The sequence below is a fragment of the Pseudophryne corroboree genome, chromosome 11 (assembly GCF_028390025.1).
Source record: "Pseudophryne corroboree isolate aPseCor3 chromosome 11, aPseCor3.hap2, whole genome shotgun sequence".
Taxonomy (NCBI): domain Eukaryota; kingdom Metazoa; phylum Chordata; class Amphibia; order Anura; family Myobatrachidae; genus Pseudophryne; species Pseudophryne corroboree.
Window position 1 is genome coordinate 246,681,074 of NC_086454.1, and position 20,350 is coordinate 246,701,423.

The 20,350-nt window shown below is 43.7% G+C and overlaps 1 protein-coding gene across 1 annotated transcript in view; it reads right to left on the bottom strand.

The window, feature by feature from the left end:
* NKD1 (NKD inhibitor of WNT signaling pathway 1) overlaps positions 1-20,065 on the bottom strand; it is a 137,763-nt gene extending 117,698 nt beyond the window's left edge. The window contains exons 1-3 of the mRNA XM_063945325.1: positions 19,806-20,065; positions 19,647-19,679; positions 16,941-17,047 (exon numbers count right to left, since the gene is read on the bottom strand). Of these exons, the coding sequence (XP_063801395.1) occupies positions 16,941-17,047; positions 19,647-19,679; positions 19,806-19,830 (165 nt within the window). The 5' untranslated portion in view covers positions 19,831-20,065. The remainder of the gene's footprint in view (positions 1-16,940; positions 17,048-19,646; positions 19,680-19,805) is intronic.
* Between the last annotated feature and the right edge of the window lie 285 nt (positions 20,066-20,350).

The following is a 20,350-nucleotide window of genomic DNA, read 5'->3' on the forward strand; positions in this document are numbered from 1 at the left end:
TCCAGGGATCTACCTGTGAGCAAGCCCACTGATTGCTGAAGTTTTGGAGACGGCCCCCCACCGTTCCTGGCTCTGCCTGCTGAGCCCCAGCGTCATGCGGCGGACTTAGCAGAAGAAGCGGGGGAGGACTTTTGTTCCTGGGAAGTGGCTGTATGCTGCAGCTTTTTTCCCCTACCTCTGCCTCTGGGCAGAAAGGACTCGCCTCTACCCCGTCTGCTCTTTTGGGGGCGAAAGGACTGCACCTGATAATACGGTGCTCTCTTTGGTTGTGAGGGGACATGTGGCAAAAATGCCGACTTCCCAGCTGTTGCTGTGGAAACTAAGTCTGAAAGACCATCCCCGAACAACTCCTCACCCTTATAAGGCAAGACTTCCATATGCCTTTTGGAATCTGCATCCCCTGTCCACTGCCGGGTCCATAACCCTCTCCTGGCACAAATGGACAGTGCACTTATTTTTGATGCCAGCCGGCAAATATCCCTCTGTGCATCTCTTATGTAAAAGACAGCGTCTTTAATATGCTCTACGTTTAGCAATATAGTGTCCCTGTCTAGGGTGTCAATGTTCTCTGACAGGGAGTCTGACCATGCAGCTGCCGCACTGCACATCCATGCTGAGGCAATAGCTGGTCTCAGTATAATACCAGTGGGTGTATATATAGCTTTTTGGAGAGCCTCCTGCTTTCTGTCAGCAGGTTCCTTTAGGGCGGCCGTATCTTGGGACGGCAGTGCCACCTTTTTTAATAAGCGCGTAAGTGCTTTATCCACCTTAGGGGGTGTTTCCCAACGTGACCTATCCTCTGGCGGGAAAGGGTACGCCATTAGTAATTTTTTTGAAATTACAATTTTTTTATCAGGGGAAGCCCATGCTAGTTCACACACGTCATTTAATTCTTCAGAAGGGGGAAAAACTACTGGTAGTGTTTTCTCCCCAAACATAATACCCTTTTTTGTGGTACCTGGGGTCACCTCAGAAATGTGTAAAACATTTTTCATTGCCTCAATCATATAATCATAATTGGACATTACATTAGTCTCTTCGTCGTCGACACTGGTATCAGTATCCGTGTCGACATCTGTGTCTGTCACCTGAGGTAGCGGGCGTTTTAGAGCCCCTGATGACTTTTGAGACGTCTGGGCAGGCACGGACTGAGAAGCCGGCTGCCCCACATTTGGCATGTCGTCAAATTTTTTATGTAAGGAGTCGACACTTTCGCGTAATTCCTTCCACAAGTCCATCCACTCCGGTGTCTGCCCCGCAGGGGGTGACAACACATTTATAGGCACCTGCTCCTCCTCCACATAAGTCTCCTCATCAAACATGTCGACACAGCCGTACCGACACACCGCACACACACAGGGAATGCTCTGACAGAAGACAGGACCCCACAAAGCCCTTTGGGGAGACAGAGAGAGAGTATGCCAGCACACACCAGAGCGCTATATAATACAGGGATTAACTAAATTATATCCCCTATAGCTGCTATATATGTATTTTGCGCCTAAATGTAGTGCCCCCCTCTCTTTTTTACCCTTTTCTGTAGTGTAGACTGCAGGGGAGAGTCAGGGAGCTTCCTTCCAGCGGAACTGTGAGGGAAAAATGGCGCCAGTGTGCAGAGGGAGATAGCTCCGCCCCTTTTTCGCGGACTTTTCTCCCGCTTTTTTATGGATTCTGGCAGGGGTATTTATCACATATGTAGCCTCTGGGGCTATATATTGTGATATATTTGCCAGCCAAGGTGTATTTATTGCTTCTCAGGGCGCCCCCCCCAGCGCCCTGCACCCTCAGTGACCGGAGTGTGAAGTGTGTATGAGGAGCAATGGCGCACAGCTGCAGCGCTGTGCGCTACCTTGGTGAAGACTGATGTCTTCTGCCGCCGATTTTCCGGATTCTTCTTGCTTCTGGCTCTGTAAGGGGGCCGGCGGCGCGGCTCCGGGACCGAACACCAATGGCCGGTTCCATGCGGTCGATCCCTCTGGAGCTAATGGTGTCCAGTAGCCTAAGAAGCCCAAGCTACCACCAGTTAGGTAGGTTCGCTTCTTCTCCCCTTAGTCCCTCGCTGCAGTGAGTCTGTTGCCAGCAGATCTCACTGTAAAATAAAAAACCTAACATATACTTTCTTTCTAGGAGCTCAGGAGAGCCCCTAGTGTGCATCCAGCTCGGCCGGGCACAGGATTCTAACTGAAGTCTGGAGGAGGGTCATAGTGGGAGGATCCAGTGCACACCAGGTAGTCCTAATTCTTTCTTAGCTGTGCCCAGTCTCCTGCGGAGCCGCTATTCCCCATGGTCCTTACGGAGTCCCCAGCATCCACTAGGACGTTAGAGGGAAAAAAATTACACATGGGAGGTTTATACTACTATAAACAAGTTGCGCTTTAAGTTAATGTTCATTCTTTTTGGCGACACAGAAATTTCTTCACTATCCAGTATAAAAATATTTCTACGAGCAGTCTTTATGAAAACAAATCTGCATCTCTTTTCATCTGTAAGTCTTTTATCAATTTAAATCCGCACCAGAAGCTGCTAAGCTGCCTAGGAACTTCTTTTATAATGAATTCATTATAGCGTTAGAGTTTTCTAGATGATAGCGTTAGCCGTCAATGGCTGTTCCGTTTGGAACCAAAAGTCCAACACTGATCTAGTTAGCACTTTGAAGTGCCATGGGCAAAATGTTAATATTAGATGAGGGAGAGGAAATACAGGGGGAGAGTTGATACAAATCACATCATGATGGAAATGCCCCATGACATAAGTTCACAGTGAATCACATAAATATGTCCCTGCCCTCCCTCCTCACTATTACCCCTTTCACATCGCAAAAATAACCCAGTATCGACCCGGCATATTGCCGGGTCGACACGGGTCACTGTGCGATGTGAAAGGGGCCATGGAGAATTCCCAGGTCACCTGACTCGGTAATGCAACCCAGGTTATAAGAAGGGTTATTCCCGGGTTGAATACCGGGTCAGTGGCAGCGTAAACAGGTTCCCAAGTCGTTGCGACTCGGGACCCGTTCACTACATAGGGAGAGGCGGTGTGGATATGAGCTCATCTCCCAGGGCCGGCTCTGCCCCCCGCCGCTATCGCAACCGAGACGGCATATTGCTAATTGTTTGGATGCAGGTGTCGGTCATGTGACCGACGGTAAAACAGACCGCTGGGAGATTGTTTCACACCTGAGGCAAGTATGAGTTGCAATGAGTAGGATAACATTGCTCCTAGGTCCCAGGGACAGAACCAGGATTTAAAGCTTTGCTTCTGGAAATGTCCCCATTGCTCATTATTACCAACGACCCAATAAAATCCAGCTTTTTGCATTTTATTTGCCATTCTTACCACCTGCTCTCATTGTCTATAGCTGTAAGTTATACTTTCATAATTAATGCAGAAGACTACTTGATAATTACAAAAGTGTATTATAACCAAGGAGTAATTCAGAAGTGATTGCTGCTGTGCGTTTTTGCACAGCGGGCGATCAGGTCATAACAGCGCATGCATATGCACCGCAATGCACATGCGCGTCGGACAACACCAACGGGGATCACCGGTCAGCGATGGGATGGTGCAGAAAATCAGTTCACACGGGCGTTTGCAAGGTGATTGACAGGTGGAAGCCGTTTGTGGGTGGTAACTGACCGTTTACTGGGAGTGTCCGGGCAAACGCTGGTGTGCCCAAGCGTTTTCAGGGAGGGTGTCTGACATCAGCTCTGGCCACGATCAGCCTGATTCAACTGCACTGAAAGAGTAAAGTTCTGGGCTGCGTAGAGACTGCACACACAGAATTTTAGCAGCTCAGTGTACACATAGCATCGCACATTTGCACGGCGAAAATACACTCCCACTGTAGGCGGCGACTATCTGAAAGCAGGACAGCAAAAAATGCAGCCCAGCTGCAGTGCTTCATTCCCCACCAAGACAAACGTAAACGGCTTAAAAAACAACGACAATGTGTCCATGCATATGTTTTTTAAAAAATGGCAACTTTGCATTTAACTTGCATTGAGCTGCATGGCCTGGGGTTTAGGAACCAAGCTGTCTGCAGTATGGGATCATCAAGGTGGAGACTGCGTGTACTGCTCACACCGAGGCAGCTGGACATCCGTTTTGCCTCTAGCAGCTGGAAATCCAGGTTGTTCCCTAACAAACTGTCAGCCAACACATCTGCTTCACGTCAGGGCCCAAAATAATGAATTTATGGGGAGGGGGCTCTGTATCCCAAACTCTCTGTACGTGTGGCTGAACTGAGCTTATGGAAGCAACTGGTATCGCTCACAGATAATTCCTTGGAATCCAGCTTTGTTACATTGCTGGCAGCGCAGCTAATCCCTTCATTATGTCACAAGAGCATTTAGTCCCTTTAAAGGGGTATTCCCACCAGGAATTAGTGGACAAACAACATTGACATGTTTAACCACTTCCCTGTCAGACAGAATACACCATAATGCATTGCCCATGCGTCTCAGTGTTGCTCTATGTGAGATTAACAGGTAATTAGGAGATGAACAAGGGAAACAACTGGACAACATATATATTAAATGTATTGCACACGTTTGGCTAAATGGGTAGTTTATTGTCCCATAACAAATATATTTGATGCCCAAGTGATATCCAGTTAAATAGTTCTGATTTTATTGCTTCATCACTTCAGTGTTTAGTATTAAAACATGTGTTTTATAAAGAATAATACACTCCCTACTGTAAGCATTACAGATATTAGTAGTAACCTTGGGTTTCTGTAACATGTAAAAGAGCACACTGAGTCTGAGATCTTCTGCCTTTATCTGCTCACATATATGTAATGTATAGGCATAATAACCTGGTTATGTCACCAGCATTATTTAGCCATACACCCCTTTCCATTTCACTAACTCCAAAAGTTGTGACCTTCCTCTGTGTCTCCCAGGGGTGTGGTATTGAAAGTCGACAGTAACTAGGTCGACAATGTCTAGGTCGACCACTAGGTCGACAGGGTGTCTAGGTCGACAGGGTCTTTATGTCGACATGTTATAGGTCGACATGTCAAAATGTCGACATGAGTTTTTCATGTTATTTTGGTGTTGTTTTCTTCGTAGAGTGACCGGGAACCCCAATTAGTGCACCGCTTCGCTCGCCATGCTTCGGGCATGGTGCCTTCGCTTCGCTCGGCACAGATTACCGTTCCAATCGTAGTCCACGTGGATCGTTAAGTATGAAAAGGTTCAAAAAAAGAAAAAAATTGTGAAAAACTAATGTCGACCTTTTGACCTGTCGACTTAGAACATGTCGACCTAAAGACCCTGTCGACCTAGACACCCTGTCGACCAATAGTGGTTGACCTAGACATTGTCGACCTAGTTACTGTCGACTTTCAGTCCGGATCCCGTCTCCCAGGACGTGGGTAATTACCAGGGCAGTCTTTCCATATGGGCTCAATGGGTCCCAGGAGTATAAGGACCCTATGCTGATAGCTGAGGGGTTCCCCTTTTTCTAGGGGTATCAGATTTTTGAAAATCGACCCTGACGAACCAGATAGATAGATATATATATATATATATATATATCCAAGCAGTGATCGCCATCCAAGCCTGTTAATTGCTCTTCCCATCCAAATATCTCGGGTTCTGTCTGACTTAGAGTTTTTGTGAGGCTATACTCCAAAAGCTGGGACTCTCCCCTTTCGGAGGATACTAGCAGTTTGTCTCTTCTATGCCCAGAACCAGAGATATCAGCCTTTGAGCAGCTAGTGGTCTCTGCTCCAGCTCCACACGCCTGGTATGGTTTTATATTTTTGTCGGTGGATTACTCTGGCTCCTGAACTCTGACCCTCAAGTCTCCAGTACCTCCTTAATGCCATTGAAAGCTAAGAAATCTATTTCCAGGAACTGAAGATATCTGCAAGCAAGCTGCCCTACCACCAGAAAATGATTACTATTAAGCCCACTCCACTATCCACCCCTCCCCTGCATATGAAGCACCCCCTATTACCATGGAAGTCATGTGCCAGGGCTCCTGCATTCAGCCCAATGCCCCCTTCTACAGTTTAGTGTTCTCCCTACCACGCCATCTCCCACCATCTGTGCAGTAAAGGAGTGATTAGCAGAAATTACTGCTCCAGGTCCTACAAGCTGAGCGAAAGATAGAACACCCCCTACCACCCACGGGACATCCAAGCTGCCACTGATAGCACCCCCCACCCCTACTGCTGTAAGATGGGTAGGGACCCCAGTGCATTGCTTTGCCCAGGAGCCTACTCTGCTCTTAAGGCCCTGATAATGACTACCTGACCTGGGCCTGTCCAGGGCGCCGAGGCAGCTATTGAGGTTATGGAATGCCCCCCTCTCAGCATGCGCAGTCTACAAAGCAAATCTTTGTCCAAGTAGGTGTGACCGCTCCTCCTGTGCTTGGCCATCTGGGCCAACTAGATGTCTCAGTGTCCAGGGTAAGCCCCTACTTGAATTGGTTACAGTAAGTTTCACAGTTGCTGATGTGTCTATTTTTTTATATTTTTTTCCTATCCTTAAAGGAGTTTTATGGTGTTGAACGGCCAGTTACCCACACATTAAAACTCAGTAACTAACATGGCATTTAGGTGCAACATTTGCAGTAGACCACAGAAAGTAATCAAATTAGCTGTTATATGTCTAGTGCAAGTACGACAATGACAGCAAATGTCTGATTGGCTGCTTATTTTGCACATCAAGGCTCTGATTTATAGTCGCACATAAAACAGCCGCATCTCCGATGACGTTTCAGCATTAATCTGTGCAAACCAGCAGAGCTACTGTATTCTGAGGAGCAGCATGGAAATCAGCCGCACCTCCCCCTGAGGCTGTCTGTAAGTGGGCAGAGGGTGGGCTTGTCGCGGGTATTTAGATAGAATTGTGACATACTCAGAGGAAAGCATACGCAAGGATCTGTAAATTTCAGGCGGATCTTTGCCTCCAGGATAGGGATGGTGTAAATTTGTGCTGATAGTGATGATCGCTGCTCTCACAGGTGGATGTATAGGGGCGGAAACAGTGAAATAATCTCGGAAATGATACATCTTGTATGAACGTGTAACTTCAGGTAGGTACCAGTACCTTTCTCTGATTCTTGGTGCCCTTGTCATACAAAAAAAAAAAAATAATAATAGCCCTTGGCCAGTATAATCGGGGCAGCTGAGCATTACTTAGCCCCAGCCCCCCCTTCCCGGCCCCCCGGACACAGTTTCTGGTAAACGACAGTGATAACTGATTTGAAATGACCACAATATCTGGAAATTAAAAATAATGATGACGAAAAGGGCCTACTGATAAATCATAGTGCTATTTGCAAAAATATGGACTTTTGCCTTCCTAGCTCTTCCACAAGATCATTCACAAACACAATAAAAAGGCCCAGTACAGGCCCAGTATAGACCCATAATTAGCAGCTGATTTACCGACGGACACAATACCGACGACCATAATCACGACAGCCATTGACCGACTGACATGGTCAGAATACCGACATGTTCAAAATTGCTGAAATAGTCAGAATGCCGACATTTGAAATGCCAACATGTCAAAATGCCGACATGCATTTTTAAGGAATTTCTGCTCCAAAACAGACTTGTTCATACTTTACCATCCCAGTGGACCTAGAGGGGGAATATAATAGTGTGCTGAGCACAACGAGCCATGTGAGGGGACACGGTACACTTACACGGTGTCCATGTTGACCTATATCGACATCGACAACAAAACCCCCAGAAAAACTTATGTTGGTATTTGGAAATGTCAGTATTCTGACTATGTCGGCATTTTGAACATGTCTGCATAATAAATGTCGTTTTTTGACAGTGTCTGTATTTTGACTGTCGGTCAATGGCTGTCGGGATTACAACCGTCGGTATTGTGTCTGTCGGTAAATCATACTGAACCCAGTTTAATCTAACCTGAATATGTTCCATTTGCTACCTATCCCTCAGCCAGTTACCAACCCACGTACATATTGGGGGTAATTCCAAGTTGATCGCAGCAGGAATTTTGTTAGCAGTTGGGCAAAACCATGTGCACTGCAGGGGAGGCAGCTTTAACATGTGCAGAGAGAGTTAGATTTGGCTGGGGTGTGTTCAATCTGCAATCTAATTTGCAGTGTAAAAATAAAGCAGCCAGTATTTACCCTGCACAGAAACAAAACAACCCACCCAAATCTAACTCTTTCTGCACATGTTATATCTGCCTCCCCTGCAGTGCACATGGTTTTGCCCAACTGCTAACAAAATTCCTGCTGCGATCAACTTGGAATTACCCCCATTGTTCCATTAGCCCCTGTACTGTTATCTTAAGTATCACTGTTTTGTGGAACTATATCAAAAGCTTTTGTACAGTCCAAATGAATCACATCAACTCTATTGTCCAAGATCCAGATTAGAATTTACGTCCTCATAGAAATGTATCAGATTAGTTTGGCAATGACTAGTCCCTTAAAAAAACACGTTACTGATCTATTACTAGTTTATTCTACAATTTGTTAAACAATTCTACCCAGGATTGCTGTCAGACCCAGTGGTATGAATCCGATTCCTCTCTAAATACTGAGAACACGTCTGTCTTAGGCCAGTTCTGTATTACTGATCTCCCTTATTTAGAAATCCATAAAAAAAAGAAATCTAGCACTTACCAAACATAACTGTAAATGAGTAATCACCTTCTTTGCCATCCATCACCTTTTATTTTGTACATCAGACAATCAAAATGGATTTATTAGGGAATTCTTAACACTGGTCACCAAAACCAAATAATTTGTAAGAAAAATAGTTACACCCCTGTGCACTGTAAAATGCAATGATGTGTGTGTGTGTGTGTGTGTGTGTGTGTGTGTGTGTGTGTGTGTGTGTGTGTGTGTGTGTTTACTAGCGTGTAACATATCTGCCCATTGCTTTTTTTTTTTTTTTTTTACAAAAGTATGCAAGTTTCTACAGGGTGGATCAGACTATTGGGGAAAGTTACATCTAAATCATTACACAGATCTTGATGAGACATCTGCCACGGCCACCCCAGAACATCCATTTGTGTTGTTTTTAAGCTACTGTGATGTGACTAAGGTTTATGTCCTTCTGGGCTACAAGGGGTACATTTACTAAAGTGCAGGTTTTTAGAAGTGGAGATGTTGTCCATAACAACCAATCAGATTCTACTTATCATTTATCTAGCACCTTCTAGAAGATAATAGCTAGAATCGGATTGGTTGCTATGGGCAACATCAATGGGTTAAGTACAAATCCGATGTTTGTGGGACTGTGTCGGCATGTGCAGAACGGGTCTTGTGATATCGCTCACAGCCCTCTGTCAGTCGCAGCATGACTGACATGCTGCAGCATTTGGTGGGAGGAGCAGAGGTGGCTACATTCAAATCAGGACGTGTCGCCCCCATTTTGAAGGCATTCAATGTGTATCCTCCCTCTGGGACTGCCAGACCAGGCTGCATTAAGTAGAGAGCAACTATTAAAACCATATTTAGGGACTAGTTCCTGCAGGAATACACCTTCCTGACGGGTGTAGTATGAGTGGTCGGCGATCAGGATCCCGGCGCCGGGATCCCGGCCGCCGGCAGCAGGGCGAGCGCAAATTAACCCCTTGTGGGCATGCTGTGCTCGCCACGCTGTTGGCACGGTGGCGTGCCACGCTATTTATTTTCCCTCCAGGGGGGTCGTGGACCCCCAAGAGGGAGAATAGTTGTCAGTATGCCAGGGGTCGGGATTCCGGCACCGGTATACTGAGCGCCGGGATCCCAACAGGCGGCATACGGAATACTACCCCTTCCTGACATGCTGTGGGCTGCAATGGTACCTTACTGGCCGTATGTGGCCCATGAACCAGTGGATCTGCTGCATATCTCCCAACGTCTATGGACTCTAGTAAAATGCCGCACCCGCAAGCTATGTCCCAGCGCTCCGTGAGCGGCTGGCCATGACCCCCAGTCCCAATCTCTCGTGAATAAATAGGGGTCTTCAAACCTTTCCCTTTACCGCAAGACACTGGGGCCCATGTGTGGCACAATGCACAAAAAGAGGGACTATCCCTCCAAATCTGGACAGTTGGGAGGTATGATGCTGGTACAGTGCAAGACAATGGAAGCAAATTTCTGATTGGCTACATTTATTGTATTGTCAATTAGCACTCTTGAGTAATGTTATATCTTCAGCAATAGCTTTACCCATATCTTCAATAGGTGTGACGGTATGGCAAGTTGTAGTTCTTATTACTGCCATCGGTATAAACGGACTCCATTTTGCCAAATAAAATTTGGAAAATCAAGGTGCCATCATCTTGTATCAGATCCCCCCCCCCCGCCCCCACACACACTATTTAATATTTCTTCAGTAGTGTGAAATTATTATTTTTTTTAATGTATTATCTGCTGTTGCTGTTGATTATATAATTCTACTTTATTAGAAGTTTTTGGGCTGGGACTCCAATTAGGGGGAAATTTAATTAGCTGCAGTAATTTACTGCTAGTTGAACCCACAGATTATACAACTAGCCCCAAAGTTCCGCTGCCCGTAGCTATTATCGGAGATTTATTTTATGTACCTCAGCAGGCTCCGAAAAAAAGATCCCAGACAAATAGTCTGTTTTCGCGAAACCAGCAGCAAAAACACATAGGCCTGTGAACTTAGCACGGATTCTATGTGTTTTTGCCCGAAAATAGGCATTTTTTTGGGGTGCAAAAAACGGGCTGATTGAATAGCACAAAAATAAGAAAACACGAAAAAGTGAAAAAAAATCGGGGATAATTGAATTGTATATCTTTGTGTCCCATTATACTGTTTCTTGAATTACTTATTTCCTTTAATTACTTTATAGTTATTTACAAGTACTGTATGGCAAAAAAGTTTTGCAAATATGTTAAACCAAGGGCTCGTGTGTACTGCATACACTGCACCCATTATAGATACGCCTATGGATTCTACATATTGGGCACCATTTACATCGAAGCAAGTTGAATAGCGCCGGGAATTAGCTCCCGATGCTATTCAATTCAACATGCAGTGACCACTGCCTCTCTTCCCCGGAGGCGTGCAAGCAGAAATCCGACAAAAAGTGCCAGCACAATGCTGATTTCTGCACGACGGTAACAGAATCGAGTTCAGCACTTAAGTTGGAAAATGCTGGCTCTCCCGACAAAACACCGTTTAGTCCGGGAAAACGGGCATTCTTCGACTTACCATTGCAGAGAATTTAATAGCATCTGGAGCTAATTCCCGGCACTATTCAACTCGCTTTGAATTGAATAGTGCCCATTGAATGCTTAGAGTCAGTTTTTGTACACTCCTAGCTTTATTTTGCTACAAGCATAACAATTAATTAGGCTCTAAACTCTATTACGCTCCACATTAACCATCCCAAACTATGTGATCTTTGACCTTTAATAGTCAGTATACTGTAGTACTAAAGGATAGTTCTAAAATTATCCTAAGTGTTTCACATTCTTAATACTGTTTTAGCCTTTACGGCAGCCTACTGGGAACATTGTCTTTATATTCAGTCCCTTCCTTGTCAAGTAGTACTTAAAAAAAAAAAATGCTCAAGGATTTTGCTTTATCCTAATCTGGAAACAAAATAGCATGTCCTATTTGTCCTATTTGTTCCTTTAGTGCACCCAGTTAAATGCATTGTTGACATTGCTTTTTAATTAACATCCTGCAAGACTCTTGCCAACCAGCAAACTTTCTCATTGCTCATATTGCCCTAAATTAACCCTATAACCAACTTATTTTATTTGTTTTCATCTTAACTCACACTAGGTTACAGAAGCGGTTTTAGGGGCCAGGTCACCCCAAGGCACCGTGCCCCCCTCTTTCACAACTGGTCTTAGACTCAACCGTCACTGACAGGTAAGCATAACAGCATACGACCCGCTGGAATTCCAGCAGTGGGACAAGCGCAAAGGGTCCCCTTGCGGGGTCGTTGCGCTCACCACCATGGACACCCACGAGTGAGAATAGTCCTGTTGTACCAGGATTCTGCCTGTCGGTATTATCGGCTGTTGGGATTTCCGGCGTCGGTATCCAGACCGCCGGGATCCCAGCAGCCAGCAAATTAAATGCATCATAACAGGTTTAGGGGGCTATTCAATCAGCTTCAACAATTTTGAAGCTATTAAATTTACCCCCCTGCGTATTCAATTGTTTTCACCCGTTTTTAAGGCATTTTCGCCAATGCCTTTTCACTTCTTTTTTTGTGAAAAGGCATTGGCGAAAAAGGATTCACCGATCAACATGTTTTTTTGCTCCTGACGAATTTTTCACCTACACGAAAAAACGGCCCTGCTATTGAATAGGGTGAATCCCCATTGGCGCAGGATTCACCGATCCACATGTTTTAGCTCCTGATGAATTTTTTCGCCTACACGAAAAAATGGCCCTGCTAATGAATGAAAAAATGGCCCTTATTGAATATTCCGCTTAGAAATCATACAGGCTCAGCCTCAACCCCTTTCATGATAGACAAGGCTGGCTGGTTCCAAGCTGAAGCCTTATGGCAAAGAGCATTTAGGCAGGTGACCCCAATCTCTATCTCAGCACTCAAATTGCTTCCTGGGACCCATCCCCATCACCAGTGCTACATAATAAAAAAGGATCAGAGGCTCTGGTACTAGAAGGGGGGGGGGGCAGGCCCAGTGGGATTGTTGTGCTACCCCTAACACTTGGTGCTCCTAGGGACGTACTTCATATGTGTAGTGGGAAATTCGCACTGCTAGGTTCCCACTGGAGTGCTGGTGCTAGGAAATTACTGGTGAATTGTTGCTTGCATTGGGATTCATTATGCTGACACGTGGTATTGAGGAAAATGATACACATGAAAATCACCTGTGAAAATCATGCAAAACACATGTGCCGTGGTGGGAATCAATGATCACCATGATTGCAGCATTTTCTCCAAAAAACTGTGAATTAAGTGCAAATCTAAGTGAGCACCTACCTGTATATGTTCCTAGTGCTATTATGATGCTTAAACTACAACTCCCAACAATCTAAGCATTGAGTAAGAGGTGAACAATTGCCGCGGTAACTGGCAATATCAACTCGGATTTGCACTTCAAATACATTCGGAACAAAACTTTGTAGCAGAAATTATTCTAGTTGAAATAGTAAGAATGCAACAAAGCAATGAGGAAGGCAAGTCAGAGTCTTGTTGGTTGTATAGGGAGGGGAATCAGCAGCAGGAAAAAATAAATAATAATGCCTTTGTATAGGTCATTGGTACGGCCTCATCTAGAATACTGTGTTCAGTTCTGGAGACCATATCTCCAGAAGGATATAAATACATTATACCCCTTTCACATCGCAAAAATAACCTGGTATCGACCTGGCATATTGCCGGGTCGACACGGGTCAGTGTGCGATGTGAAAGGGGTCTTGGAGAATTCCCGGGTCGTCTGACTCGGTAATTCAACCCTGGTAATAAGAAGGGTTATTCCCGAGTTGAATACCGGGTCAGTGGCAGCGTAAACGGATTCCCGGGTCGATATGACCCGAGACCAGTTTACTACATAGGGAGAGGCGAAGCGGAGATGAGCTCATCTCCGAGCGCCGCCTCCACCCCCGCCCCTGCTGCCGGCTCCGCCCCCCGCCGCTATGGCAACCGACCCGGCAATATGCCGGGGTCGGGAAGCCAGCGCAGAGGCTCCAATGCCGGATCCCACCCGGGAAGGACCCGTTTCCAATTCCCGGGTGGGATTCGGCATTGGAGATCTGAAAGGGGTATTAGAGACTGTTGAAGGAGGTCAACTAAAATGCTGTGGTCAATGGTCCCTTGTGCACAGCATGTATGTGTGTATTAGGGATAGTGCAGCTGACCAACACAGCGTGACGGGTTTTTCACCACCCACACATCACATCAAATCATTGGCAACTTATAGTCATTAAGCACTGTGCCTCCTTTAACATAAAATATTTCATCTTAATATGTAGTTTGGAGCACAAAAGGTAAAGGTGGAACATGATAGAAACTTTCAAATACATCAAGGGTTTTAACAAGATACAGGAGGGAAACTTTCTTCAAAGGAAGAGAAGTATTAGAACACAAGGACATGCACTGAAACTGGAGGGAGGTAGGTTCAGGGGAAATCTGAGAAAATATTACTTCACAAAATGGGTAGTTGACAAGTGGAATAGCCTCCCAGCAGAGGTGGTAGACAATAGAGCATGCATGGGATAGACATCAGGATATCCTTACAAAGAACTAAGGATCAAACAGGTTTTGAGGTAATCATGAGGTTAATAAGGGGGTAGACTAGATGGGCAAAGTGGTTCTTATTTGCCGCCAAACTCTATGTTTCTATGCTTCATGCTGACATTGCATATTTGTGAGATTTTAGAAATGCTTTTTTTTTTCCTTCAGTGATTAAAGTATATGGGAGAACAATATCGCCATTAATAGTTTTACTCGCTAAATGAAAAGAAAAATAAAGCCCCTTATTAGAAACTATAAACATTCTCCGAACCAAGGACTTCAAAGAAGGAAGAATTGCTGCAGGAGCTGTCCACACACTTCCTTCTATTAAACATAAAATAACAGTTGCCCCAAATATAATATAAGCATTATAATCCTTCCGCAGTCAGAAATTCCAAGCTCTAAGTGCTCTGTGTTTTCCAAGACAAAAGTGTTACAAGAACAAAGGGCTTGTTGAAGAGATGAGATAGCAATAGCTAGTGATGAGATAATTGCCAGGAATTCATTCTTTTACACGGACTAAAATTCTCAATAAAGAGTATTGTCACATGACTTAGGCCTCAGCCCACTCAGGTTTTCCTTGTGTTGAAAGCACTAGTGAAAACGCAAGTCTGGCGTATGCTACTAGCATTTTCACTAGCAACTTGAGGTCACTGCCGGTCACCGTAAGCTTCTCTTTTGCATTTATGTGCACTAAACTTAAGTGAATAGAACAAGAAGTATATGAAAAAGCACAAAAGCTAGTAAAAACCCGAATTACAGACCGTGCGTTGTACTATTGTTAAAAACACTAGTAAAACACAAAGAATTAGCGCCAGTGCTAAAACATTCACTTAGGGATGTGGCCTAGGGAAAAGTTTATTGTCATAAATTCATATGTTTACAGTGATGTAGGGTGTTAACAGGACAATAAAAATGTGTGGCGTGACAATAGTGTGCGTTGGCTACACAGAAACTTTTATGTCGTTGTTTGAAGAACACAAGTTAAAATGCTCCAGTCATTTCCTAATTCTTTGGAATATGCCAGAAGAGAATCTGGGCAGCTGGGTCACATCGGATGCACCTGGGAGTTATCTGGAATTGGTGTATTACTTTACCAGACGGAAAAAAAAATTGCATATAAAAATACCACACATAAGAAATAAAAGTGCACAGATGGTCACGAGCCAACAAAATGGCTGCACTTTGTGCTCATCTCAAGCCATGTGGAACAATCGTCCTCATCTCTGCAGGCTGCTGTTGACACCTTTTTTTTTTTTTTTTTACTTAAAAAGGCAAAGCAACAAAGTATTTTCAAACAGCTCCCTACCTCTGTGATCTCTCTGCAAATTCTTTTGTTGTTGGGTTGATCTATTTTCAAGCCCTCAGATAAACTGCTTTCTCCAGTTTCTGAAGAGCTTAAAAAGCTGCCATTAATCAAACAGATAAATGGATGAAGCTTGTGTGCTGAAATGAGGGTTCCCGCAGAAGAGTGACACATAGTTGTATATAAAGGCAGATAAAAGTGGTAAAACAGGATTAAATCTTTCTTAAATGTGGAAAGTGAGTATGAGATAAACATCTGTTTAAACACTTTGCTCATACAGGTACGTACAACATTGCCTTTCCAATTTTTGCAGACCAGACTGGTTGCAAAGAGGTTAATGCAAGATGAAGTATAGCCAGAAATTTGGAACTGATGCCAAAACCCACAACTTGTGAGGTCGGCAGTCTCCAAACATTACTAACACATATGAGAAATATTATCACTTCCCGGGCAAAGGGGCATCGCTTGCAGGAACCACCAATTAAACTCAATCTCATCTGTGATATGAAGATGAACATTGTTCAGCATATTCGTGCCAATATTAAATTACATTATTTTGCACGGGTAATGATAATAATAAAGGATAATGATTTGGCATGGATGACAAATATGACCCTTGACCTCAGACAGGTGTTCACCTGTGTTCACAAGGACACATTGTTACTAATTATTTTACTTAAAAGGGAGCCCTTGCACTAGAGCTTTGATTGCAAGGATATTGCCTGAGCTCATGTGATATCCTCTCCATTATACTCCCACAATTAATGCAAATATGGGGCAATTAGCCTCTGGGCTATAAACGAGGAGCTATTAGAGCCTGTGTGACACCACTCATGGAAATGCAGAGGTCTAGTTTGCTTGGGTGTCTGATGTATATTACAGATTAAAAGCACAAGCAAGACCCAGAATTCCACTTAGGCAATGTTCTTAAAAACTTTATAGGCATATGGCCAGAAGGTTCTGCTTCCAACAACAGAAAAATGTTGAAAAACCAAAATGTGTCAAAATAAAAACATACTTCCATCTATGACTCCTTCAAACATACTATATCTGCTATCAACGCACTTCTCCGCTACTCACTAACACCTGAAACCACATTCAGAACAGGATGAATGGCTTCCAGAGGTACAAGACAACAACTGCAATTTAAAATGATAAGGATGCGTTTAAGATTTTAGAGCGCATATGACCTACGTCTCGTGTTACAGAACTTTACCAGAATGATGGATTGTGTTGACAGAAACGCAACAAATGAAAATGAAAACTCCATCACTAAAATGCACCCACAGTGCACATTAGTTTTCATGCATTTCAGCCCTTTTTCCAGTGTGCAATCACTAAGCAGAACAACTTTACAAAAATGTGTACCAATGTACAATCACATTAGCAAGAAACACATTCTCAATTCAATCTTCTATGTAGCGTGATAAAAATATAAGCTGATGACTTACCCTTTTGCAACCAGTTTTGTGATTGGGGGCAGTTGAGGACTTCTGCTTGGCTATCCAGTCCTCAAAGCCTTTCCGAGCCAAACAGGCATTTACTGCAAAGCTGTCACCTTCAAGAAAAGACATAACAGCTCTGAGTTTTTGGAATACACCAACTTACTCTTCACCTATAAGGCCCTATATCAGTACTGTCCAAAACTGTCCTAGCAACATTTTATATATTGGTCACAAGAAACCTGTACAGTTTGAGTCTCCTATATCCGAAAAATGCCTGGGACCAGTCCAGAAGTATTTTGGATTTCGAATTTTTACATATATTGGAATATTTCAATATTGGGACCCAAGTATAAACATAAAATGCATTTACGTTTCATATGCAGCTTATACACATCATGCTATACAATATTTTTTATAATTTTGCTCATGAAACAAAGTATGTGTACACTGAATCATCAGAAAGTAAAGGTGTCATTATCTCAATCGCATTTTAAAAAAATGGATTTCAGACTATTTTGGATACCGGGTATGAAAATCTCAACCTGTATATTACGAGTGCAGCTATACATATCCCAGCAGCCAATATTTGGGTTCTGTTGAGGTCACAGATCACACATCTACCCAGGCTCCTTAAAAGACTTTGCTGTCTCCTAGATTTCACTGACTTGTTTCTAAATTGTACATCATTTTGTCCACTGCTGAATAAGGAAACGAAAGTGCAACAACTAGCGTACTCAACAGGTTCATTCACACGACAAGCAATCATATATAACGTATAATAAAAATATCACATCAAGGGATCATGAAGGTCAATGCGACCCAGTGTACACTCTTCTACTCTGGCACATTACTGAAAACTACTACGGGCATGTCATCAAGTAAGAGTTATCATGTACAATGCAATTAAAATGAAATTAGACATTTCTGTGAGTTGAGGAAAACACTTTGACCACATCGGTGATCTGAGACATTCCAGGGCATTAGACTAGATCACAGGATGCTTGCATTTCAAAGATAAACTATAAGCATTGGTAAAAACAGTTTACAGGTTCACTGACACATGAAGGGATTAGAGAAGGAACAGAGTCACACATCAAACACACCCAGGCAAACACAAGTCCATCATTCAGGTTCTGTGTCTATAGGAACAAAGTAGCTCACATTCATGTCCAGTAAGCTAAGCAGTAAATTAAAAACTCAGAAACAATCCAAAGAAAATGGTTTTAAAGATCAACCTGAACCATCACTGATTGCTTATTACAACAAATACTGGACCCATGAGCTTATTAAATGTAGGATTACGCTAAAAATTATGTTTTTTTCCAGCATGGACACATAGTGTCTGCATATACAGCATGCCATAAGACAATTGCACCAACTTGTCCAGGTACAGTATGTGGGCAAAGTGAGACTATGGTTCCCCAACTAGTAGGGTCAAAGAAGACTCTAGTTATGTATGGGACCAATGCATTAAATAATTCAGGGGACACGCAAACTCTAAGGTCTTTATATAGCAGTCTGCATCAAGAGAACAGAGATGTGTTAATGTTTGTTCCAAGCATTGTAAGAAAGGTGGGATGAAGATTTGTGACAAGATCTGAAAACAGGGAAGTGACCATCTGTGATCAAAGCTTAACACTTAGGGGGACAACTGTAACGAAGGGTTTTATGACACCATTGGTGACAATTTAGGATCAAATCTTATAGTATGGGTAATCTCCAGAGGACACTTTATGACCTCTGCTTCATAAAAGACACAATCTATGGCCATCTCAGTAAATAAGAACAGAAGCATAGCTTGCATGCCAAACCCTGATAATAGACATGTGTCTAAGACTTCCTAATCAAAACATGAAATACTTTGAAGGCAGAACTTCATTCCAAGTTTATGATGTAAGACCAACGCTAAAGCCATGGACGAGGATGATATAAGACTCTGTAACTTGCATGGGGCAATGCTCGGCTTCAAACTGAAATCACATCCAGAATTTGAAACCCATTTAATAAATTACACTTTAAAGTTCCGATCAGCCATTGAATGAAAAATGATCTGTGGGAAGTGCTTCAAACACAAACGATACACAGTATAGCAAAAGCAACATAAAGATTAATTCTAATAGTTCTCAATGACCAAACTTTCCAAACCAAAGATCAGATGATCATGAAACCTGGACAATCAATCTCCTGGAGTATGTGTGACGGCAGTATCCTTACACATGGGGGCAATGTACATACCTGTGAGAAAAAACTTTTCTCAACACAAAAGCCACTGGCAAATGACACAACATATTGTCTCCCTTCATAAAAGTGGGATTACAAAATTGAAGACAGAGGTTTGTCCACTGTAGACATAAATGTTTGCACTCTTTTTTTTGTTTGTTTCAGAATGGAGGCAATTTACTCCACTCCCCCCTCAAAAAAAACAACAACAAAAAACAGTCCATTTAAATCAACTGCACATTGCATGCTTATATGGATGCTGAGAAGGATAAGTGGAGTCTAGCACTATGCATTACCTTACATGACCAGGAGTTTTGTAACACTGGGAACAACTAGGACCACAACTTTAAAGCACACGGCGGCAGATCAGTCACCAAACTTCTAGCACACAGCTGACAATTGCTGGCCAGGAGACTGCAACACACAAACCACTATCACACAGAGCCAGAAAGTCTGTAGGGTGGGGGGTGAGGGGGGCATTTCATTTCCTACCTTCAGGGCTCTCTCTGGGTTTGCAAACTGCAGCTGCCAGTCACAAGGGGCAATATGAAGTGCAGAAAAAGGAAACAAAAAAAAAAAAACAGATTATTAGATGGATAGATCGATAGATAGATTGCCAATCAGCTATAGTATGGAATCCGGATTGCTCACCGTGTTTGGAATAAAGTTTCCCCATCTCTCAGCAGGAGATCCCCAGATCCTGAACATCAAATACACATTACAATCCACTGCAGTTACAATCCATGTGCGCTCCCACAAGGAGTGTCAATCCCCCTCTGCTGTTTGTAGGTGCAGACCCCCAAATCCAGAAGCTAGAGGCAGTTTTGCACAGATCCCTAGGAGCAATGACACCTCATGTGCGCAGATCCTGTGCTATCCTGTGCAGAGCGGTGCAGCTCAGTCTCTACAGACACACACGCAGCCTGCACAGAGCTAGGAGGAGCTATGGGGCTGCTGGAAGGGGGAGAACACAGAGAGGGGAGGGGGAGAATGGAGGGGGAGGTGGGAAGGGAGGGGAGCTGTGGGGTCGGGAAAAACAACTGAGGGGTGCTGGATGAAGTGACCAGATGATGGGGGAATTGGGGAGCCTGTGCAGGACATGGTGGTAGTGTAGCTAGCAGATGTAGGGAAGAAAGCATCTCAGTTTAGATAGTTTACCTTATCATTAGTTTAGGAAATACATGAATATAGACAAG